The 26,796-nt window shown below is 35.7% G+C and overlaps 1 protein-coding gene and 1 long non-coding RNA gene across 2 annotated transcripts; one reads left to right on the top strand and one right to left on the bottom strand.

Moving 5' to 3' along the window:
• Window positions 1-451: 451 nt before the first annotated feature.
• On the top strand, window positions 452-2,089 carry LOC121371680. Its single transcript, XR_005957814.1, has 2 exons — window positions 452-1,930; window positions 1,995-2,089. It is a non-coding gene; the product is annotated as an uncharacterized LOC121371680 (long non-coding RNA).
• Window positions 1,473-25,355, bottom strand: LOC121371679 (methylmalonate-semialdehyde dehydrogenase [acylating], mitochondrial-like). Its single transcript, XM_041497749.1, has 15 exons — window positions 25,205-25,355; window positions 24,256-24,303; window positions 15,984-16,058; window positions 15,162-15,323; window positions 12,986-13,064; window positions 11,393-11,547; window positions 10,525-10,672; window positions 10,128-10,192; window positions 9,344-9,400; window positions 9,025-9,084; window positions 7,435-7,564; window positions 6,563-6,744; window positions 6,068-6,247; window positions 5,249-5,347; window positions 1,473-3,388 (listed from the first exon to the last, which is right to left on the bottom strand). The coding sequence occupies exons 1-15, from the start codon at window positions 25,238-25,240 to the stop codon at window positions 3,284-3,286; spliced, it is 1,581 nt and encodes a 526-aa protein (XP_041353683.1). The 5' UTR covers window positions 25,241-25,355; the 3' UTR covers window positions 1,473-3,283.
• Between the last annotated feature and the right edge of the window lie 1,441 nt (window positions 25,356-26,796).

The raw sequence follows: 26,796 nt of genomic DNA, 5'->3' as shown, positions 1-26,796 counted from the left end.
GTGTTTTTTGGTAATCCTGGTTTTTGTAATACCACAAAATGCATTTTTCGTATTTCATAAAATGGCACGGGCCTCTGAGAAAAAAACGTTGAGCAGACAAGGTTTAATATATTTTTAGAGGGGATATTTCCATTTCAGTGTCACAGACGTTGGTATACCACGTGACCGTTATCATTTTGGTTCGGTTTGTTTTCTCGTGCACGGTTCGTGCAATCAACATCCGATTTGTTGTTGTTCATGAACATTTTCAGTAACAAGTAAGTGTCTCAATACAAAACGTTAGCAAAATTATAGTCTTACGATATCTGGAGAGGGGATACAACCAGGACAGAACAGTTGGAACATGTCCAGAAGAGGTGAAAAGAACGCACCCAAAGTCTGTGAAATTTGTCGTGACGTAGGCATTGTTGTGCTTTGAGCGACATCTACCGGTGACATCAGAATACTAACTTTCAAAATTATTTCAAGCAATTGGGACGTGGGGATTCCCATGGTATTTATCGATATAAAACTGCTTTTTATTTGATAAAAACGTGAAATTATAATTTATTTTCGCTGGATGGAACTAGGGTGTGTGGCTTTAAGTAAATCATCAATATATTTGTACAAATTTTAAGGGCAGTCTGTATCAAAATAAAGACAGCTATTATATACCTGTGTACAGTTTCCTATCATTTGGGCTATGATGTTTATATAATTATATATATATATATATACACACACACAGAATATTGTCTTGTATTCTAGATCTTTGTTTTAGAAAATATTAAAAGTATTTCTTTCTTGAATACTTATTTACAAACTGTGAAATCATTTTAAAATCATTGAAAAGCTACACTATGTTTACCAAATGGTGTGCAAATAAATTATGTGGATTAATATATATATTTTTTTTTTATCAGAATGTTAAGATCTTCAGATTGGTCCTATGATCCATTTCACTTCAGGAGACTGGTAGTCCAATTATTTTGTTCTTTTTAAAATCACCTGCTGGTTCTGTAGACAATTTTAAATGCACATTAGTCATGCAACATGTAGCCTAGTGGTTAAAATGCTCGCCCGATTATCGGTCTAGGATCGATCAGCCCATGCTCCAAAACTGATGGAACCAAGGCTGTGGTATATATACTATCCTGTCTGAGATGCTGCATATAGAAGATCTCAAGCTGCTAATTGGAAAGAGTAGCCCATTGCATAGCAGTAGCAAGTTTCCTCTCTCATTATCCATGTGGTCCTGACTCTGGACCCTATGTCTGACGCAATATCACCATAATTAAAATGTGTAGAGTGTGTGTGTCGTTAAATAAAATATTTCACCTTATTAGTCATGCAACCAATTGTGTTAAGTAGCATCCTTTATCAAGACACCATTGTTTCCTATACTTCTATACAATTTTGTTGATCTAATTTATAAAAATTATGTGAATGGTATTAGAAAAGTAATGGAAGTGAAATCCGACAACAAAAACCTGTGCAGATAAATAATTTACTGAATTACATGTTATGTACAATAGTTTTATTGTGAACTCTGAGATTCATATATAGTTCTAACAAGTCACACTCAATGTAAATATTCTGATTAGTAGTCAATACAAGCATCAGAAATCCAAAAAGGTTACAAGACAAATGAGGAAAAACTAAGCCAGTTAAATAATGCTGAAAAGAAGTTTGTAATACATCTTAAACATCTCCGTCCAAAAAAGCCATTTTTCTTTAGGAAGAAAACAAAATATTTTCAAGCAGTGTAGTTGTCAAAAAAATATATATATTCTCAAAATTAATTTTTAAGCATTATACAGAGTATTTCATAAGTTAATCGATCTGAAACAAATAACCAGAAATAGCACAAATTAGGATGAGGAATTGGGTATTAAAAAGTTGCTTCAATAAACACAGGAAAAATGGGTAGAAAAACCCTTATAAAAAAAAAGTATAACTACCGTCACATGATGTATATAGGAGTTCACCATTCCACAACAGAACAGGAACAAAAGTATAACTACCGTCACATGATGTATATAGGAGTTCACCATTCCATAACAGAACAGGAACAAAAGTATAACTACCGTCACATGATGTATATAGGAGTTCACCATCCCATAACAGAACAGGAACAACAGAACAGGAACAAAAGCATAACTACCGTCACATGATGTATATAGGAGTTCACCATTCCATAACAGAACAGGAACAAAAGTATAACTACCGTCACATGATGTATATAGGAGTTCACCATTCCATAACAGAACAGGAACAAAAGTATAACTACCGTCACATGATGTATATAGGAGTTCACCATTCCATAACAGAACAGGAACAAAAGCATAACTACCGTCACATGATGTATATAGGAGTTCACCATTCCATAACAGAACAGGAACAAAAGTATAACTACCATCACATGATGTATATAGGAGTTCACCATTCCATAACAGAACAGGAACAAATGGAATGTTCTCTACATTTGCAAGTAATCATGAGTTTTATTTTCATTGTGGCAGTTTTAATTAATGTAGTTAATTCTGAGAAAAAAAGGGGGGTATTGAATTAAAAAAATATCCACTTTATATACATTTAAAAATCTTTTTTAATGTAAATCTGCTAGCACTATAATTGGTGTTTTATGTCATGTGGCTGTAAGTGGTCATGTTACTAGTTAATTATATGCTGCTAACAATGCCACCTATTCACACTTAAACAATGAAAATGAATCTGTCAAGAGAATGAATGAAGATATCTGTTGCTGTCATACTCTTCTTAGTAACATAGTTCTGGGCCCGTGCTTATAAAACTTAGTCTAGACTTTAATAATTAAAGTTCAAACTTTAATGCTATTTGAATGGCATTGCCATGACGTTAAAGTCTGGACTTTAAGGTTTATAAGCATGTGGCCAGGTATTCACTTTATATAATCTTAAATGTATCACGTAGGTGTTTTTCTTCTTGTTTAAACACCCAATGAAACCAAGGTTAGTTTCCCCATCATTAACTCTGACCACGCATATTACATTTACATTTATTACGTAACAAATGGATACTAATTACACAACAAACCTAATTTATAAACTTGTTTTCATTTCAAATTGAAAGCTGCCTTCAAATCAACAGATCCCTTCATAGTGCCACACATTAAGTTACAACCATGATTTGTTCACTGCTAAGAGTACCAAATATCAAAAAGAAAAAAGAAAAAACTGTCATGCAGAGTATGACAGTCCCAATGCACCATTTGTCTACCCTGGTTACCAGCCAGGCACCAGTCTAGCTGATTGCCTGTGGCTGATTACTTCATGATGGGCATCGCGGTCACGGAGCGGTTACTGAGCGAACTGTCCTCACTCTTCCACATCTGAGTGATCGTCTTCACCTGAGTGTAGAAGTTGATGCCCTGCAAATATAGTGGTAATAAAGATAAATATGAATTTAAAGGTGAACTTAATTAAAAGGAAAATTAAAACCAGAAAATTAAGGATGTTTTCTTTTCCATTAAAGGCTTTTAGTTTTATAAAAATTATTGAAAATTCTGGATAAAAATTGCTTTTGGCTAAAAGGAAAAAGAACCACAAATTAACTCTCGTGTAATTTTCCCCAAGTGTAGCTGTGTACTGAACGTACAAAAATTGATTAATGACATCACAAATAAAAAAAAAACCCATGTCATCCTTGTTTTCGAATAAAGTTTGGAATGTTTAGTGCAGGTATTTTTTAAGACACTTTGAGGCACTTACATGAAAGCAAAAGTAGGGTATAACACAATTTATTAATTATTGGGAGTACAAAGTATACAGTAAAACAGATTTAAACCATTCAGCACATACGTGTAGTTAACACTTTTATTTTAAAGTTAATCTTGAAGGTAATTATTTGCCTACATCTTGATAGTTTCTATCAGAAGATCCAAAAAGCCAATTTCCTTTCCTGCCAGTAAAAGTTATTCATCATTCATGTTGAAAGGTGATCTGAACTTAACTTAGGTTGATTATGGATAACTAATGGAAACCTCTTAAGACAAAGTGGCTAGCAAGATCTCATTTCAGTCAGTTATATTAGAGTTATCAAAATATGTCCTCATAACACAGGTGGCTACTTGTGCAGGTTTCACTGTCCAGGCACTCTTTTGTATTCATCAACACAAATGGGATCAACTAAGAACAGTAATAAATCTAGTATAGTATATAGTCATGGCACTAATGGGTTAATTTCTTACATGGAATATTTTAACTAAAAACTTAAATCAACTGACCAATACTGAATTTTCTTTCTTAAACAAAAAGTTTGTTTTGTTTAACGACACCACTGGAGCACATTAATTAATCATCGGCTATTGGATGTCAATCATTTGGTAATTCTGACTCGTAGTCATCAGAGGAAACCCACTACATTTTTCCCAATGCAGCAAGGGATTTTTTACATGCACTTTCCCACAGACAGGAAACCTTTGTTCAGTTGTGGTGCACTGGTTGGAACAAGAAAAAACCCTATCAGCTGAAAACATCCACCAAGGTGGTTCGATCCTGTGACATAAGCACCTCAGGTGAGCACTCAACCAACTGAGCTAAATCCCGCCCCTTTTCTTTCTTAAGCCCGCTTACCATTAACCTAATTCCACTCATGAGTGTATCAATATAGTGCATATACAGGGCATCTTTTCGATATACGCATTTCCGTATGTTGACATTTGACCGATGCACAATTTTTTCACATTTAAGTTTTCTGTGTGATAACGTAATGCAAAGTATAAAAACTTACTTGTGGCTTAAAAGTACACATCGATGTCAAAGTTTGTAAAAAAAATTAAAATATCAATGGTATGGAAATACACATTTCCATGCACAGAAACATGCATGATAACAGTGTTTGAAATAAGCACTTATCCGTTTGTCCTGACAAGCGATAGGCCTAATCTGCTGGGACAAGCAAAATGTACCTTAGTGGTTGTCTAGTGGACAAGTAAAATGTATAATTTCATTTGGAGAAATCAAAAACATTGTCCTTGCACTTAAATAAAACAACTTATTTGGTCAAGTTAAAATATTGATGGACAAGTAGATTTGTAGACGTACTTGTCTGGTGGACTAATGAAACATTCTGCTTATTTCTATCACTGGAGAAATGTCACACAGAGTTGTGTTAATGGAAAGCAGGCTTAAATCGGGATCTTAACAAGCTTTGGAGAAAAACAAGACCAAACAACCTCATTAGTGAGTTAAAGAATCTAACAAAAGCAGGGACAGTGAGGAACACATACCTGTTTGCCATAAAAGTTTGTGTCTCCTCTGAATGAAGCTCGAGACCCCGTGAAGGAAAACATGGGAAGAGGCACTGGAATCGGAACATTGACGCCCACCTTTAAATAGATAAAAATATATATATTACAACAGAACACCAAAAATATAATAACTTAATTTCTATGGTCACATCAGTTGCACTGGAATTGGAATACTGACAACAACCTTTAAATTAAATAGTCCAATTTTTTTATTTTTTTATTATTAAACAGAACACCAGAAATACAAGCCTTAAATTTCTATGTCCACATCACTTGAGCACCAGTTTTATTTGTAGGTTTGTAATCTTCATATTTGAAAGGCTAAAATATTATTTATGAACCAAACTTTGACAAAGATGCCACTGAAATTTTGTTTGTAAATGTAGTTGTTTACTAAAACATTTAACCAATCCAAAATGTCTCATTCAAACTGGGCATTATTTACACAGGGCTTAAATATTTAGCAAAAACCATCATTCCGTTTGAATATTGACTTACACTCTACATGTATTTACGTGCTTATATCCTATTAAGCTTCAGGCTCGTCCATCCCAAGACAAATCTCTGGCCAGGCAATGTTATACAAACTTAAAATTCTCACTAACTGCCAATTGGTTATGTAGTGACTATTAAACATTCTGAAATTAAAAGTAGCAAATAAATTCAAAATTTGAGACCAAACTGAACAATCAGTTTTCAAGGTAAAATTCTCATGAACTGACTTCCAGTTACTTAAGATTTTGAAATATTCTTCCCCGTGTGTACATTACTGTGAATCGCTCCATTTATGAAGAATACCTGTCCAACGTCACTCTCCATTGCATATTTCCTTGCAGTTGCTCCGTTCGTTGTGAAGATAGCAGTTCCGTTCCCGTACGGGTTGGCATTAACCAATGCGATGGCTTCATCTAGGGTGTCCACCTCCATACTGATCAGAACAGGCCCAAAAATTTCTTCCGTGTAACATTTCATATGAGGCTAAAACAAATATTAACATTGTAACCCATAAAAGTCATACCAGGGACACATGTTTCTCTATATAAAAACTATGCCAGTCACATAGATGGGTCAAGATGATAGGAAATAAATCAGGGTTCATAATATCATTTGTTAATTCATCAAATAAAAGCTGATGGTAAATTCTAACAATTTCAATAGAGATTTTTTTTGTACAAATTTAATGTATGATAAATATTTACAAATGAATCTTGGTCTTGTATCATTTCACTCAACTGGCACAACAGGATAAAAATACTGCTTATTTTTCATCAACAAACTTGTTTTAATACAAACCTTGACATTGTGCAGAATAGTTGGGCCAACAAAATTTCCGTTTTCGTATCCCTTCACTGTAATGCCTCTGCCATCCAAGAGAAGATCTGCTCCCTCGTTGACCCCAGACTGGATGAGGTCACAGACTCGCTCTTTAGCCTGGGGCGAGATCAGTGGGCCAAGGTCAGCATCAGGTTCATGACCTGGAACAAATGGAGAAGATGTTAACCAAACATATATGCAGTGTTCGAGATTACATTTCTTGGCCAGTATCCCAAATGGATACTAACATTTCAAAATCTGGTATCCCACCTGACAATTTAGTATTATATGGCATCCCAGTGGGATACTGGGTTCTTGAAATCTGGTATCCAAAATTAAATTCTGGTATCCCCGGGATATCGGGATACCGTTAATCTCGAACACTGATATGTGATATTATATCTAATGTATTACACATCCATAACACTTGTACATTTCTTACACACTTAAATTTGGTGTATCTCATATCAACTGGGTGCAAGTTTAAATTATATTAATCATAATTGCAAAATACATTTTAAAAACCTGCCTTAATAATAACTCATTACCAGTACTTTCAGATAATTATGGCAGAAATCCTTTTTCTTGCACATTTGGGTCACTATTTCTTTACTTTCACGTGGTTTAATATTTCATTCCCTTCTGACCAAACCCAATCATTTATCAACATCCAAATGTTTGTCTACAAGAGCACCAAGTGTTTTACTTGACTTATAGCCTAACTTCAACCAACTCCCATTCCCTAGAACACTTACTTTAGTCTTTATTTTTATCTGCAACATTCAGTGTTTAAAATTAGCTGAAATCAAATTTCAAATAATTACGGCTCTTGAAATCAAAATCAAACTGACCTGCATTGACTTTAAGTTTCTTTGACCTCTCAATGAACTCGGGAATCCATTTCTTGGAGTCGCCAACAAAGACGGCTGTGGACAAGGCCATACATCTCTGACCTGCTGCTCCGAACGCTGCACCAACGAGCTGTATGATAAAAGTAATTACTCAAGGCAGTAAGCAAACAAAATTATTTTAGCAAAAAAAAATACGATATTGATATTCTACCAAACATCATGTTATTCAGAAATGCATTGGTTAAAGAGATATCCATATCCTAAGCAAGAACAGGTAAGTAAATTGCAATTTTAATAATGCAAAAATTAAGTTTTTCCAAAAATATTTTAAAGCGGCTACAACTCAGTAAGGTCACTTTATGCAACTGTGGGTTAAAACCAGTATTGGAATGCAAAACCAGTACCTGCTTAGTAACCATGTCACAAACATTAGAAAAAGACCATCATCATAGACTTTAAAATGTCTATTAAAGCTCACGTTTATTGCATTTTCTTAATTTCAACTTATTTTTGTACTTAAGGTTCAAACTTAGTGTCATGGATATACTCCTCAGCTGTCTGGGATGTCTGTCCAGGACACTGGATTAAATAGAGGATATAAAACAAGCTAATATGTATTATTAAGTTTAAGTCCCTAAAACAATCCTTTATTTCACTAGAGACTTAAACTTTATAATACATAGTAGCAACTTTAATATTTTATTTACTACCCCAAGCCTGAATGTATTTATTCAGCTCCCCACTCCATGATATGTTCTATGTCCAAAGCACATATATATATATTTAACGTTATATTTTATTTATAAAACACATGCTCCAACTAAATTTTATAATTAAAATTAAAGTGTGATGTTACGTCCATTATCATATAATAGCTAGCATATCCAGTGTAATCAAAGTATGTGATGATTTTCAGATCACATACTTTCAGAATTTGATAACTTTTCAACTTAATTGAGGTCACGGCACTATATTTATTGACATTTAAGCAAAAATACTACAGCCCCACTCAAGAATTGATGTATGCATCAACAGTCATCAAACAAAAACTTCAATTGCAATTTTACATTGAAAGTTATCTAGCGTACTGAAAACAAACAAAAACGTCATGCACTAGTTTATTTTTATGTACGGATATCCGAGGTCATTCCCATTCGAAACGACACATCACATATTCATACATCATTTGAATATTGATTGATGGCTGACTGGAATTATAGTTGTACATACAGTTTAAAAGAATATATTGCATTATGATTATATGATAAAGATATTATTACCCTCCTGTGTTTTGGTATCGTCAATATCATATATTAGGATAAAAATAATGTATTATGTTTGCATAATATAATTTTTATTCCTAATATATGATATTGACAATACCGACACATACTCCTTTGTTTACCAATATTTTGTTTATATTGACAAGTAATCCGGCAGTTCTCAGAAATTACTACTGCTGCTACAGCTTGGTCAAGGTCATTGTATGTTGCATCTGATTTATTACATGCCCATTCATTGGTTGCTGTGAAATGAACTACCCAATCAAACGAGCAGTTATATCAATGCATGAAAATGCATTGAACTCACCTGTGTTAAAGTACTCTCCTTGTTGGCATCAGGCATTATTACACCGTGGTTCTTAGCACCCTGAAACATCAAACAATAAACAATACAAAATTAGTTATATTAATTTATAACAATGTTTTTACTGATACAGAAATAACTTGGATCAAACAGAACCATTACAAATATACCAATGCAATTATTCTATTCTATTATAACAATAGCTCATTCAAATGTATTAGTATGTTAGTCTGTTTAGTATTGCCATGAACAGATTTGTAAAATCTTCCCATACCACCATAAACATAACAACATCAATAATAAAAATAAACATTTTACTTACCATATTTGACTGAACCCTCTTCCCAGACTTGGAACCTCTTTCATAGATATACTGGCCCTAAAAATAGTAAACACTTTAGTGGAAATTGTCCTGAAAATAAACCCTATCCCCTTCCAAATTCAAATCCCATTCTGTAGCTATATCCAAAACCCAGTGCATTTTAAAATTCTTATCTTTTTTTTTAAATGTTTTATTGAACGATGCACTCAACACATTTTATTTACGGTTATATGGCGTCAGACAAATGGTTACGGACCACACAGATATTGGGAGAGGAAACCTGCTGTTGCCACTATATGGGCTACTCATTTCGATCAGCAGCAAGGGGTCTTTTATATGCACCATCCCATAGACAGGGTAGTACACACCACAGCATTTGATATACCAGCCATAGTGCAATGGCTGGAATGAGAAATAGCCCAATGGGGCCACCGACGGAATACTTATCTTATGCAATTATTTTGATGGTATTTCCCTGTTTAAACATCACAGACTTTAGCTTCTCTCTGTTATAACCATATCCAGATGTGTGTTACAGGTTTGTAGATTAACTAAACTTGGTGTCCATTTTTACGGGTTGAAACTAAGGTCTGCACCTTTAAGTTGTTTTTTTTATTGCAAAAGTTACTAGTTTAAAATTGCAGCAGGCAGGCTCAAAATTGCTTAAGATGAGCATTTTCCTAATGACGAAAACATTTTAAAACTACTGTAAGTAATTAATTCTTAAGTGGTTCACTACACACTTTGTATCTCAATAAAACAAAAATCTTGTTAAAATACTTACAGCTTGATCTGATCCAACAAATGATATGGCCTTGATATCAGGATGATCACAAATGAAGTTCACAGCTGAAGAACAGGCAAATTAAAATCACCATTTTCTGTTTTCAACAGACATAAACAGGATTTTATTTTCAAACTACTGAAAGGAACTAAACAACTACAGTTAACAGTTGTCCACCACTTTTTAATTCTGAAGTCTCAAGAACTTTACCACACTGAAACCAAGGATATTACTACAGTTTCAGATCACTTATTTTTCTGTTTACCAGTTAAAGTATTAGATGTTTGAAGACAATTTTGCTAGAATTCTTACAATTAATCTTGTGGGGGAAAGTATGCTAAAACCCCCTATTTCCTTTAACATAGTAAACCAATGTTTAATTGAATTAAGTAGCTACCATCATGTTTTCCATGAATAACGTTAATGACTCCATTTGGGAAGCCGGCCTCCTTGGCAAGTTGCATCAACATCATCAATGCTCCTGGGTCGCGCTCCGATGGTTTTATCACAGACGTGTTACCAACAACTGTGGCCATCGGAAACATCTGGAAAGACAAACAAAGAGGTGAAAGTTTACATATTATAAAATATTCATGATTTAAATGATTTGTAACATCTCTATTTCATTACCTGTTCTTATAGCGATATTCTCCAAAGCTGTTGAGTGTCATTAAATATAAAGTTTAACCATCAAAACATTTCAATAACTTTCTCATTACACAATTGCATCAAACTGGACATTGTTTTTATCCTGCCAAGTAGTTTTAATAATTTGAAAAGTCACTATTAAGAAACAAGACTTACCAGCAGGTCCTTACTGTGCATGTCTTCACCTGCAGTATCGTACAGAATGTCATTATTATATTTCTGACCAATGATGTGTTAGTGAAGACAATCAAACTTGTTATAAGTGGACACAAAAGAAACAAATTACTTGAAGTAATGTTTGTTTTATTTAATGATATCACTAGGACATATTGATTTATTGGATGTCAAACATTTGATAATTCTGACACCTTGTCTTAGAGGAAAGCTGTTACAGTTTTCTCTTAGCAACAAGGCATATTTTATATGCAATTTCCTAGATAGGATAGCACATACCATGACCTTTGTGAAACACTGGTTAACAAGAAAACTGTTTGAAGAGACCACTTTACCATTCTCTCTACCATCTTATCTAGTACAAACTGAGCTATATATCCCAGCTACCTGACTAAAAGTTTTTTAATTAAAAGAAAGTCTGTGATGAAGACAGAGTAACATACCCACAGTGGAATCATGGCTGGAAAGTTGAACGGTGTGACTCCAGCCGTAACTCCTAATGGCAGGCGGAATGTTACGGTGTCCATGTCTTTGGCAATACCAGATAACGACTCCCCCAGCTGCAGGTTAGTGATACTGCAGCAGTGCTCCACAACCTCTGAAGATAAACACAAGGAATAAATGTAACATCCTGGTGAGAGGAATCAATAAAAAAAAGTTTGTAACTTGTGCCATAAGAAAAATAATAAACCAAATGATATATAAAGCTATGTTCTTCACACTGTACCAGGAAAGCATCTTAATCATAGTTATATTCACTCAACTCTGACAATGCAACATAAGAATTCAATGTGACTTTAATATATTAGTTTTGCATCCAGGTCATAGGATTTCAAATTTTATGAGAAAAACGTTTTGAGTTCCATGCCTTATGATCACGGGAAAGCATCAGAAACTGGGTTTTTTTAAATAATTATATATGTATTATTTTTGTCAAATAGACATGTTCGATATAATAATCATGGGAATCAAAATTTCTGTTCCATGATTTTACACACACACATGAAATCCAAGGCCCTATGCATCTTATGACACTCTACAAGCGTTCTATACACAGCAGTACTAACAAATTTTGTTCAATTTTTACCAGTAATTCTTTGAATATCTTGTGAATAAGAACTTAAATATTGGAAATAAACTTGCAACGATTTATTTGTTTGGTACACTATTTGTCACATGCTCTAAGTTGTTACTACAATGGAAAGAAAAGAATATTTGTTTCATAAAATCCTACCATGGGTGTGTACCAGTCTCAAGCAGCACTGATTAAGACAGTGAAACAAATGAATCCACCAACTGTGATTGATCGTATGTCCCATCACACCTCACAACAACCTTTCTACTATTGAGCTACATCTCACCCTAGCTGTTATAATTTTTGACAAAAAGCAAGTTGGAGGTGTATAGGTTTATAACTTTTTCTCATAAATTTTCATCTAAAAAGTTTATAATTTCGAAAAATAATGTTCATATGTGTAACAGTAAGTATCAATTTCATGGGTCACATTTTTATATTTTACAACAGTTAATTCTACAATTTTTTTTAATAAAACCAGGTTTACTTGTACACATTTAAACTTATGGCTAGATGTCAAGGATTTGCTGACCATAATTTTGGAAACAAACTATAATTTATATCCCTATATTTAATCATTTTTGTTGTTGGTAAAACAATCAAATTTATTATCAGATTAGCTGCACAATCAGTATCAATTCCTCAAAATTATCACAACATTCCACACTGATGTCAAGGAAAATACTTGACGAAAACCACTTCTTCAACTCTAAAATTCTCAACAAAAAAAGAAAAACAAAATTGGCCACTGCTTTTATTAAAGTTATTTCTGGTTGTTTTGTTATTATTTCTGACCAAAACTGTGTATAAAATGGTAGGAAATATGAATTGGTGAATGCACTGCATGTTTTGTACAGTGTGTCAACTTGTCTAGTCTGCAGAATCCTAATAAACAATAGTAGGTAATGAATAAAGACATATTTATTATGTGTCCAAACATATTAACAAGAGACACACTCACGCAATCCTCTCATCACGTCACCTTCGGCATCCACCAGAGTTTTACCCTGTTCTTTTGTGATGTTCTTGGCAATCTCTTTCTGAAAAATGTAAATATTCTCATACTAGAAAATAATTTAGAGTATATGCAATACTTGAAGATGAATGTATGGTGATTTTAAAAATACCAAGTAACATGTACCTCAAGCCTTCTATCGATGTTAGAAAATTTCATGTCCTTGATCCATCCTATTAGTAAATCCTTTTTCCGTATATCAAGTCAGCAGACTTTCATTTTTGAACCTGGGAGAATAAAAAAATTACTCTTTTCAAAATATTTAGGGAAAGAAGGGCAGACTTAATCTAGAATTTAAAAAATACAAATAGTGTTTTCCTTTCCCAATAGAAAAAGGTGATGTTTAATAAGGTGAATAAGGTAATGTTTCATCATGTTCAACATTGATTCAGAAACATTCCAAATTACACACATGGTTTGAAATGTATTTTATTATCAAAAACTACTACGTCTGTTAAAAAAAACATTTAAGCAAAACAAATGAATATTTTCTTTAAAAATGTGAAAGTATTAAGTAACTGATTATTGTGTCGTTGTTAAAACGAAAGTAATATGTATAATTTTTAGTACTACTGAAATGAATCTGGCTGAGAACTCACAATGATTAAGTGGTCACTGCAAACGACTTAACATGTGTTAGAGTCTGGCACCAACGTAATATAATGGATCAACAAGGTGTCGAGTGAGCTATAACACTATACAAGTCAGTTTCTTCATGTATGTTGTAGGGTTGGGGTTTTTTTAAATCTTAAGTCTTTGCTAATAATTCAGTAACTTGAGCAGGCTTTCGGCCAGTTAATGGCCTTAAGGGAAATGGCACTCTTCAAAACGTGTATATGGAAAAATCATACTTTGACGTCCAGTGGGGATGAATAGTTGTGGCAGAACCAGTCCTCCATGACATGTACATCAAAGGCTATGGTATGTAGTAACCTGTCTATGGAAACATCCCTTAGAACTGCTTTATCGTCATGAGTAGCCTATGAGGTAGCAGCAGGTTTCATCTTTTTGCCATTTTTAGCCCAGCTCTTCCGAAATGGAAAACAAAATTTCTTGGCAAATCAATACCAAAATCCACTTCTGGCAATAACCTGCCGGATGACTCATATTTTAACGTTTTGTGATGTTGATCTCCTAATTTGCTACATGTTTTGAACGACATGCGATGTTGTTTGCAATGCAAACTCCTTGCCATTTTAACTTGGGTGAAAACGAGGCAGAGTTCGGAAAACCCTGTTTGTCTGTGAACATAATGTCTCTTTTACCGCATCCACATGTTTTCTAATCCACACATGTTTTCTGCAAAAATCATCCATGTTTATTTGTTTGAACCCTTGATTTGTACCCGTACTTTTTTATTTGTACCCATAAGATATTTTCTGTGGGTTTTTCAATATCAGCTTTTTTGTTAATTTCTGAGAAAAAAGATAGATTAGCTGTCAACACTGCGATCGGAAAATGTTTTTTTTTGTATCAAAATGAGAATTAAGATAAATTGTTTGTTAAAGTTAATCCAGACTACAAACGGAAACAATTACCATGATGTCGGCCGTTCTTATCATATTGTGTGACTTTAACCGAGGACTTACGATATTGACCCATTTGAAACAACTCAGCCATTTGATTTGTACTTACACTTCGGCCAAGGTATTCCAATTGAGTATGTTTTAAACTACAATTTTCGGGGGTTGTTTTCACTACTTTTTTGTTTTAATTGCAAAATAAAACCATGCTGACAAATAGTTTATTTTATATATGGAAAAAAAAAAAAAAGATTTGAGGGAAAGAATCTCAGGCTAGTGATATCTGTAGGCTAATGTATTTTTATATTTACTAAGCTGGCTAAATAATATTTTTGATTTTTTAAAAATAAAAGACTCACAAGCCTGGGACATGATTATTGTACAAACTTTTTTTTCAGCTTTTCAACGTTTTCTTATTACCAAACCTAATTTCATTAAAATGTCAATAAAAAACGAAATTGAAAGCGAAATTCTACTCTTTTGTCAAAACTGAAACCAGAAACAGAAACCAAATTACATCACTAGATTTGCAATGTTTTCTTCAGCTAAATAAAAGCACAATATGCATAAAATAACAATTCAATCAAACATATACAAACCAAATTATCCTTGACGAGCTGCTGGTATTTGAACATGATCTGCTGGCGCGTGAGGACGGTTGTCCGAGACCAGCTCTTGAACGCCTCCTTAGCAGCAGCTACCGCAGCCTCCATCTCATCTCTTGTACTCTCGGGCACACGAGTTATTACCTCATTGGTAGCCTGGAAACAACAGCAAGGAGTATGACGGAATAGCATGCTGGTCAACAATAATGAAACACAAAATCTGGCAGTTTTCGTTCCCCTCTTCCCTCATGTAACATGAAGTCTCCCTCCTCAAACATTACATCATCCCTCTATCACTATGACATCATTTGACCAACATTATTCAATTTCCCCTGTTTGTGTTTGTGTTTTGGTTTAACAAATCATCCGTAATGGAACAAATAAGACATGACTGACTGCATAAATTTACTTCATGAATAAAAATTAAATAACATTTTGAGACTGGCTGCATAAATTAACTTCATGAATAAAAATTAAATAACATTTTGAGACTGGCTGCATAAATTTACTTCATGAATAAAAATTAAATAACGCTTTGAGACTGACTGCATAAATTTACTTCATGAATAAAAATTAAATAACATTTTGAAAGTTACATTAAATAACTCTACATGCAAGTTCTCTCCAAATAACATTTTACACGATATGCAAAGATAACCTTTTGCGTTGGGCACTATTTACCCTTTAGTAATAAAGAATATAACATACATTTTTCTATTTCAGCAAGTCAATTCCCTGTTTGTAAACTAAGAGCAAACAGTTTTACAAATGTATACTCACAAGTAAACAGATTATAATAATTGTCTGTCAACTTACTGGATTATGAAGATCAATCCATTTATCGGTCTTTGATTCCACAAATTCTCCATTAATAAAATTCTTAGTTGTTGGCTAAAATAAAAGATAAAGAATGAGTAAACCTACATTTGTACATTGCTATGAAAGTCAAACTTGATATGTAACAGTATATAAAAGAAATATAGACAAAATTTCATCTTTGATATCTTCAGGTAATGCAAAATAAATGTCTTGAAAAAAAAAAATTCAAGGGCCGTAACTGTCATGAAAGTCAAACTTGATCTGTAACAATACATTTTATCCAGAAGCAGTGAGAAAAACAAGTCTGGAAAACTATATGTGGCATATGTTTTTTAATATTGAAATAGGCCAACAAGTTCACCTATTGCTCGAGCGACAATCTAATTGAAATGGAGCTTGGTTATATGAACCACAGCCGTAACAGCCGAGGACTCCGTATATAAACTTCAAAATGGTTACGATTATTATTTAATCTCGTTGCCATAGAAATGAATCAACGTTCAGCCATACAGTGTTAAAATAACTATCATTATCTTAAACACCAGTAATTTAAAATGTACTAAGGTCTCAAACTTTCTTTTCATATAATCTAAAAACAAACTACCCATGAAATAAATAATATGGTGGTATCTTTAGGACACACACATTTTTTCTTACTTTTAAAGATACTGAACTTCAACTTACATCTCGAAATCTGGACTTGTTTTGTTGAGTGCGTATAACTTTTTATCTTGAAATGTCGGCATATTCAGACCTGTCAACCCTCCCGGATTCCACGGGAGTCTCCCGGTATTTGATCAAATCCCCACCGCCTGCACAGGAGACAATTTCTCCATGGCCTTTGACCAGTTGTGATGCACTGGTTAGGTGAGATGTTTGACACCCCAACAGTTGATGATTACTTAATCAATGTGGTCTAGTGGTATTGTTACACAAAAAACATCAACAAAAACTTGTATCTCACCAGACCAATCTCACCAATGCATTAAAACGTGTTTTATTTTATCAAATAAATAATTTGTAATGCAAAATTGAATATTGATTTAGTTCTTTAAAAAATAAATTAAACAGCTACAGTTATATATTTTGCAGTTGAGCAGTCGCCTAAACCAGCCCTGTATGGTTCGTGATACAGCGGCCACATAAATAGTCTCGCCAGATAATTTTAGAATTTGTACGCTCCCAAATAACGTTATAAAAGGCGAAGTGTGATTGGTCGGTATTTAAATTATTATTTACAGACGAAATGTCACCTGGACATGGCAGTCCACGCAATGGTGGTCTTTGTGATCGATAATGATCTGGAGATGAAATCTCCATATCGTCATCACCAATGTCGGTCAACGTTTCATAAATATCGAACGTTGTTCAATCTTTTTCAGCCAACTTGAAGGTACTTCAATAGGTTTTTTGGTGTTATTTGCTGTCTTAGGGAGACTAGTGCCTGACCGGTTTGGTGGATTTTTCAAATTCAATGACACTGATGCCTGTGACATTTTCAAAGCAGTAGATTGCTTTCGAACCTGATCTACTACTTTTTGTTTTGAGGCAGGCTTAGCTGCTTGTTTTCGGCTTCTTTTTTTTTTTATGTCGGACAGCAAGCATTTTGGTACTTCCCTGCTGCACATTTAGTGTTTCCACCAACTTCCTGGCTTCCTGAAACAATAAACGCTTTTCAACCTTTACCTGTTGGACTTCCTTTTCTAGCTTCCATCTTGGGCCTTCATGTAAATACGCAAAATGTTTTCCTTTACAATTTATGCATATGATGTCATTTTTGCATGCCGTACCGTCATGGTCTAGCTGACCACAACAGGACATGTCAGTTTGTTTCTACATGCTGTTTGGCCATGGCCAAACATCAGGCATTCGAAACAGTGCAAAGGATTGCGAACATATGGTTCAACAGGTATACAGAGGTATCCAGCCTTGATAGACTGGGGAAGAAATGGCTTATTAAAGCACAAGGTAAATGTGTTTGTTGGAACAAGTTTGTTGTTTCGTCAAAACATTATCCTTTTCACTGATGTAACACTTTGTGATGATAAATTTTCAAGGATTTCATTATCATCAACTCCTGCCAAATCATGAGGAATTTAGAGTGGTGTGTGCTGTCACTTGATGGCTACCCATTTCTAAAATTTTTGGCTCACTAGCGAGTCAGACAAGCCCTTTATGCACACCAAATGATGAAAGTTTGCCCAAGGCTAAAAATCTTGGCCAAGATCAGAAGAATTTTATCCAGACTATATTTATTACAATTCATCAACCATGAACCCACTAACCATGGAGTTCAACAAGGAGACATGATGCTGTGGATAACCAGCAGACAGCCATGCCACGGTTACATGGTTGATATACTTAAAGGAAACATGTCACGTAAACCATATTTGGCACCAACCATGTACAATTAATTATAAATTGAATCACCTAAAAAAATTTTTTATAAAAAATTAATTACTTAAAATATCTCCATAAAAGAACCCCAGATACGAGCTCTTAGCGGAAATTGCCGATCTTTAATGAGCAGGGCAATCACGAGGTCCGTGACGTCAGAGACGCGTCGCTTGATCTGACGCCTTACACTTAAAAGCATTAGTCCGTACCACGCATAAAGAATCTAAGACTTGCACAGCTTACCAAAACAATGAGTGTTCGTTCGCAAAACGTTTTGCCGTATCAATATGAGCTGTTAGTAAATGAAGAAAGACACACATTTACTTACAACAGTGATACTGAAGAAAAAACGGATAGCGAGTCGGAGGGTGGAGAAACTGATGGTGCCAGACCAGACCGGTCGACCAATTTACAGCCCGGAGCCCGAAAGTAACCCGGAGACAAAACCGAAACTCGGATGCTAATGCCGAGGTGTATACTGTTCATATTTAGCATAAAGATACACCTCGATATGATGTATTTAAATATGTAAAAAATATAAATGTAGGACAAACATTTTTGGGTGGGTTTTTTTTAGAAAATATCGCATTTTTTATGTTCGGGCTGTACATAATGAAATCTGTATGCACAAACGCTCTAATTTACGACAAGGCGCTTCACTTTAATTAACCTGGCTTGTAAAACAACATAAATGACTTGAGAGTATAATCAACTTTTAAACTAAATATATTTCTATTTGCATCAATAGAACGAAATGGGGTTATAGTATTTTTCTCTCATAAAAAAAAAGTAGCATATTATTAGGCCTATTGGTTGGGTGCGTTAGAGTAAAAACGACCACTCACGATACCCAAGTGATAATTTTCTTTTCTTTGGTACTACGTAATTGGTCAGTTTTGTAATTTTAGATGGGAAAGTCTACTTAATCAAGGGTTTTACAGCATTATTTACAGTAATGAAGCAGGGCGGCTGATAATGTCCATTAATATTGTACTATAGTCCCGACAGGTTACGCCACAATACCCTGTGATCTTAAAAAAACTGGCACGTATTTTGTACGTATGTCTAGACCGTGGTAATCACTTACCTGGTCGATACCCTGCAATATACACCTGCCAATCAGGAATCACATGTGCAGGCCACGGAAAGAAAGGACCAATTAACTAAAACAACACTCCGATTCTCAAGTCAGCCCGTGGATGAAACATAATAGTTATTTCGACACCGACAGTAGTGGTTTATTTTGTATTGAACTTCGTGTTGCTTTGGGGCTTCGGGCGATGAGGAACGTTTTTGTGACGTATTCCGCCCGAAGATTAAAAACATTATTTAAAATTATTATTGTTTTCTACACGTTTTTTAAAAACATATTTAAATACATCGTACTGAGATGTATCCTCATGCCAAATCCCATGTTTGTATATGCCATATTTAATTACTTATTGACGTTTCCTTCTTCGGACGGTGAATACAGATTTTGTTATGTAGGCCTACAGCCCTAACATGAAAAATCTTTTTTTTCCAAAAAAAAAAATAAATAAATAAAAATTCTACATTTTTGTTTTAACATATATAAATACATCATGCTGAGGTGTATCTTTGTGCCAAATATGTACAATGTACACCTCGGCATTCGCAACCGAGTACTGTATTTGTCTCCGGGTAACGTTCGGGCTCCGGGCTGTAAATAGGCTGACACCAAAGTACTATGCGGTGTTGGTGTCCAATCTTTTCTTTTGCGATAAAATACACGCGTCTTTCTTCGGATACAATCCTTTGGAAAACCATAAAAAGACAATCCCGATCGTTTAAAGTGTTTATTTTTACACCCAAAGGCCGCGCAGTACGGCACTGTTGGACTGAAAAGATCGTAAGCCCCTTACTCCATATATAAACAGTTAACAACAATGGAAGAGTACAGCGGCTCTGACGTCACTTCCCTTTTTTTCCGAACGCTCACGAAGAAATATGCATAAATCGTACTTTGATACTGATTAGCGTAATTTCTTCATTTTAAGTTAACTACACGTATTTTATTGTTATAAAGTTATTTGTATATTATTTTTATATCATTTTTCTTTTAAAATGAGCTATAATATGGTCTCGTGTCATGTTTCCTTTAAGCATTAATAAAACATAAATACCCAAGTGACATTAGCCACCGCCTAGAGAGCAACAAATGCATATGGTTAGTCAAGCAATGTGCCAGCTGATTGATCAAGCTGGGCCTTCCTGACCACCCATCTATTTGAAATCCAGGCCAAAGTACCCGTAGGTATACCCCAAACTCAACCACCAGGATCCCATCATCTATCTTCACGGGATGCACCTCATGGCAAACAAGGTGCCCCAATAGGGGAGTTGCACTGTATTAACCATTCTTAAAGAGAATGTTATACCCCTGCACCATGGTGAGGTTACAGTACACAGTGTCAAAGAAAACATTTAAATGACCATTTATCCAATGAACATGAAACTGTGGGCATTGGGTACAGCTCTTCAGCCACTGAAATTGAAAGTTTCTTTTGTTTAACGACACCTCTAAAGCACATTGATTTATTAATCATCGGCTATTGGATGTCAAACATTTGGTACAGTAAAGTACTCTTATAACGAACTGCATGGGACCAGGACCATCGGTTCGTTATAGCAGTAGTTCGTTGTAAACATTTACAGAAGTTGGCCGTTTTCATTCAGGAAGTCGGCCATTTTGGATTTTTCAAATTTAAATATCATAAACACAAGAATTAGTGGGGTGGGTTTTGTCTGCTTAGTGAGCACTGGTCCCATAGCCTGCAGGGCTGTAGCGATGTCAGCAATCGAATGAAACAGGCATAGCTACATCAAATTTACTTTGTTTTATTTGTTTTAACAGTTAATTCATTATACATAGTTTGTTATATACGTTAAAATATATTAATACTATATAGGGGAGAAAATCAGGACTTTACAATCAGTTCGTTCTAACCGGTAGTTTGTTATAAGTGTGTTCGTTCTAAAAGTACTTTACTGTAATTTTGACATATTGTCTTAGAGAGGAATCCTGCTACATTTTTCCATTAGCAGCAAGAGATCTTTAATATGCACCATCCCACACAGGATAGCACATACCACAGCCTTGATATACCAGTGCAGTGTTCTCCAACTTTTATGCGACCAAGTTGGTGGACATGTGGCTGAAGTCCACGGGGGGGGGGGGGGGGGGGGGGGGGGGGGGGGGGAGGGGGTGAGCTCGTGTGAGGGGTTCGCCCCCTCTCGCACCGGATTTTTTTTTAAATCTTAAGTCACAAAAGGTGCTTTTTTTCTGGCATTTAATAGTTGATTTAAATAAAGTTAACCATAATCTATCTCATGATCTGCCGCACCGGCACCGGTCACGCTGAAGTAGTAGGGCCTATTGTCCGAACCAAATTGTTAACGACTACAAAAAATTACTCTCCTATCTTTAATTGCCGTTAGATTTCCTCCAAAGTTTGTCCAGACACAAATCGGAAAAAACCCACTACAAATATACAGATTCCACACACGAGACTGCAACGATGTCACCGATATTGTCTTTGCTGAGATTGCATAGGGAAAAATACATGCAGTTTTCTGCCGTCTGCCATGTTGTTTGTTTATGGAATACTCTTCAAGAGGGGTGAAAGCCTCCAAAGTATGTGACACAATTAATATGAAATCGATGATCTCTAGTGGTATCATTAAAATAATAATAATAATAACCAAAAATAATAATAGCATGACGTCATCACATTTGCTTTTATATCATAACATGTTATGACGTTGTTAGATTAAGTCCTATCCTTTCACCCCCTCTTGAAGAATATTCCATAAAAAGTCAAAATGGCAGCTGATACAAAATTACATGCTTTTTTCCCTATGCGCTCTCAGCGAAGTCGATATAGATGACATGGTTAGCATCTGGTATGTGGAATCTGTGTCATTGTAATGGTTTTTTCAAGATTTGTGTCTAGAGGAAATCTAACGGCAATTAAAGGTAGGAGAGTAATTTTTCGTAGTTGTTAACAATTTGGTTCGGACAATAGATGATCATAGGCCTAAATGTGTGCAGCCAGTGAGCTAATCTCACCCGGAAATTTTTGAAAATAAAAGCTCATATAGATGCGATTTCCTGGCATCTGGGGATAGTATTTTGCCGTCTTTCATTGCATAAAATATTATTCTCGATTTATGGTTTTCAACATGCCAACAGCCAACAATAGACAATTCCCTTGCATGAAATTTGCCCGGACCCTTGTCAATTACTCGCAAGGACTAAGATTTACTAAAAATCATAATATGCAAATTGCCAATGATGAAGTGACGGGCGGCTGTCTGTCAAAAATTACCGCTTGCTGATTGAATTAGAGTAGCCAAGCTGTTGAGAGGCAATCTACGTTGCACCACTGAGATTGTGCCGGGACACACCCTAGTTACGGCTAGTTGTTAACCATTACGGCGTTGTTTTTCGCTATTAAACCAATTTTTTCACAAATAAAATTGCACTTTACTTACCGTTTATTATTTAGAATATACATTTCCATTCACCTGAAGTGTTTTTTGGTAATCCTGGTAATCATGGTTTTTGTAATACCACAAAATGCATTTTTCGTATTTCTTAAAAACACACACACGTTTGAGAAAAAAACGTTGAGCAGACAAGGTCTAATCTATTTTTAGACGGCATATTTCCATTTCAATGTCACAGACGTTGGTGTACCACGTGACCGTTATCATTTTGGTTCAGTTTGTTTTCTCGTGCACGGTTAGCGCAATCAACATCCGATTTGTTGTCATTTGTGAGATTTTTCTTCACAGTTCGTGAACATTTTCAATAACAATAAAGTTCAGACAAGTAAGTGTCTCAATACAAAACGTTACAAACCCTTAAAACCAATAATTTTGCTAAGTCTTACGATATCTGGAGAGAGGATACAACCAGGACAGAACAGTTGGAACATGTCCAGGAGAGGTGAAAAGAACGCACCCCAAGTCTGTGAAATTTGTCGTGACGTAGGCATTGTTGTGCTTCGAGTGACATCTACCGGTGACATCAGAATACTAACTTTCAAAATTATTTCAAGCAATTGGGACATGATTCCCATGGTATTTATCGATATAAAACCTGCTTTTTCACTCCATTTGATAAAAACGTGATCTAAGTGTGTTACAGGTTTGTAGATTAACCAAATTATAATTTATTTTCGCTGGATGGAACTAGGGTGTGCGGCTTTAACGACTCCCGCTTTATCACTGCTGGATATTGGGGAGGCCCGGTTTTAATTTTGTTCGAAACGTGGACATTTTGCGACCGGTATATCGGTGATTTTACAACCTGAAATTTTTAGCAGGGATCCAATCAGATTCGTTCTTACAAATGTGTTGAATTAAAATATTATTATTATATACTCCAAGTCCAAGTAAAGGCTAAATATAGCGATAGGTGAATAGAACCGACGGAAGTTTTTTTCGTCATAGCGGACTGATTTTCGACTTGGCGGCATTTTTTATCAGCTTGACGAACCCGTCTGTGAAAATCTTCAGCTTGGCGGCGCAAATTCTCAGCTTGGTGATGCACTGGCTGGGACAAGAAATAGCCCAATACTGACGGGGATCAATCTCAGACTGACCGCGCATCAAGCGAGCACTTAACCACTGGGCTACATCCCACTCCTCAGCCATTGTTACAAAATATCTGTATCACTGTCAAAGCTCTATTTACATCATGTTGTTGAATTCTGCCTACTTCTCAGTACTGAAACACAAGCAATACCCTGCAGGAACATGCATTTTTCCTTTAATAACAACAAAATCTAATCTTTAATATTGCTAGTGGTTTATATAAAAATATAAAAACATCTGTAATACTCACAACAGACCCGGATGCATAGCATCTTGTTAACATACATCCTGTTAAATGCTGAAAGTGAAAAAAAAAAGGTTTTATAATTTTAAGTTATTACTTGACATCATCATGTATCATTAATATTAATATAAAATGTAGGTAAAATTTATCAGTAATTAAAAGTAGGAGAATAATTTATTGTAGTTGATAACAATGTGGTTCAGACTTTAGTGGTCATCCCAATCAGTGTAATAAAACTTACACCCACCACCCCAACCATTTTTCAAATTTGCTATTAGCAAGGGTTAGAGCTAGCCCGAGCACTCTGACTGTAAGAGAGCTAGACGGACATTTGGACATAAACACGCTCTCATTAGAGCGTGTTTATGTCCAAATGTCCGTCTAGCTCTCTTACAGTCAGAGTACTCGGGCTAGGGTTAGAGCTAGCCCAGACGTATCCATTCTAAATTATGTTTGAACAAAGCAAGGTATGATTGGGGCGACCAAGCACAAAGTCCATACACTTCAAATAGTTTTTATTGGGGGGGGGGGGGGGGGGGGGGGGGGGGTAGTTAACTAGAATGACTAGAGCTTTGGCCTATCTTGGTTGAGTTGGCAAAGGGAGAGTTAGTTTGGAGTGAGCTGACCTCTCCTGTCAATAGTAAACTTAATTGAATGGTTTTACTTTGGGGGTGGGGTTGTAAACTGTTCTATTATGTTAAGATATTTTATGCTTTGATTTTTGTTGATGAAAATGCTTCTGAATACTTAACAAAGAAATACTTTACAAATGAACGACAAGCAGACGACGACAAATCTGATACTGGTTGTACAAATCGGGCATAAAACAAGCCTCACGGAATTTCAAGCATTACGGAATTGGGGGCATTGACGATACACCTTTAGCACATGTCAAGTGGGACTAAATTTGGTGCGACATACAAAAATAACATAACCATTACATAGAAAGATATACCTGTCTCAGTACTGCGACTCGAAAAACAGACGACATGTCTGCAAAAGTCCTATAAACTGACAAGAAAAGCGCTCGAGCTCAATGCTCGTCCTTGACCAATATAAAACGTAAATGCCACACAATGCGTGACAAATAAACTGTCGGCCTGTTTGAAATGCGCTTTTACGTTTTACCCACAGTGGCATATATATTTTTAAAAGAAAAGTTAAAAAAAAGTAAGTCGGTTAACAGTCTACTCTACCTATACACCTTGAAAAAAGTTAAGCACTTCTATTACTTTTGCTCTGTGTGCTGGCCCCACAGAAACATGTCCTATTTCATGTAAAATTAAAATTTCGTTGATAAATAAAGAAAACAGTCATACAATTTTAGAATGTGGTATTCACAGTATTCATGCGCGTGTACGGAGGGGGGAGGAGTAGGAGTCGAAAACCTAATTATGCTCTAAGCATTTTCTTCCTTCCGGGGAGCATGACCCGACCCCGTCTAAAAATGTCTTTTGCCACAGTCTATAGGCCTACCCACCCCCTCCCCAACCCCGAACAATTACACGCAACTTATATTTGGTGGACATGTCATTGTGTGTATTATTGACAAAACTGACCCCCACACCTCCTGAAAGTATGGATCTGTGCAGGATTTGCAGTTGTGGTGGATAGTTACCGTTAGGCCCATGGCGGCGACCCCATCATGACTTCACATTATGAGATTGTCAATGGCGGGTATAGTCAACACGTGTCCGAATTGGACCGCCTCAACCTCCTCGATTCCCAGTCTGGAGCTCCACGCGGTAAGACGTGTTTGTTTCGCTGGTGCACACTGCACGTGCTTTCGTGTTCGACTTGGGAATCCTTCATTTCGTTGTTTTTGTCAGCGAAATGAAGTTTTCTACTGGGATGTATGCGGCCATTGGAACTGATTGAACGCTGGAACGCTTTTCGTTTCGACAGTCTGCACCACCAGGTTGGATTCTTTTTCAGCGAGATTCCTCGCCTCCACGTCATTTCTCCGTCTGACTATGTTGACTTGTTTTTTCGTGACTCGTATGACGGCCATTCTGCAGAACGCCACGGTTGTTCGCGTTTAGTCTCTACATGTCCGAGCCTGTCCTAGCAGCACTGGAACATTGACCGCCCCAGTCTAAGAAGAAATAGGAAGCGGGGTCGGCCCCTACTACTCTTTTCTAGACTTTACTTTGCTTTATAGTGATACCATCTCGTATCCTCCGGAGTCGGGCCCGTCCGCACCACTATACCAACCCATGACGACTGGACTATACCCTAGTCTGATACTCTCTCGTTCAGACGGATCCGCCTTCTCAAGATCTGTATTTCAGCACAGCACTACACCTTCAACGTCTATCGACTGTCAATCTAGGTTTTTTTCTTAACGACATATCGATCGGACTTTAAACTTTTAGATCTGCGTTCAAAAGTTTATGTCGAAATTACTTTTTTTTTAAATTATTATTATTATTAAATAGTCCGATCCTCTCTTCTTTCTCTTATTTAATTTTGGACAGTCCTTCTAAAATGCTCCAAATTATATAAATATTCGGCCGAGCAGTCAATTCTTTTTCTTTTTGGCTTGTA

The sequence above is a fragment of the Gigantopelta aegis genome, chromosome 4 (assembly GCF_016097555.1).
Source record: "Gigantopelta aegis isolate Gae_Host chromosome 4, Gae_host_genome, whole genome shotgun sequence".
NCBI lineage: Eukaryota > Metazoa > Mollusca > Gastropoda > Neomphalida > Peltospiridae > Gigantopelta > Gigantopelta aegis.
The sequence above is the reverse complement of the archived record's forward strand: the minus strand, read 5'-3'. Positions and strand labels throughout refer to the sequence as shown.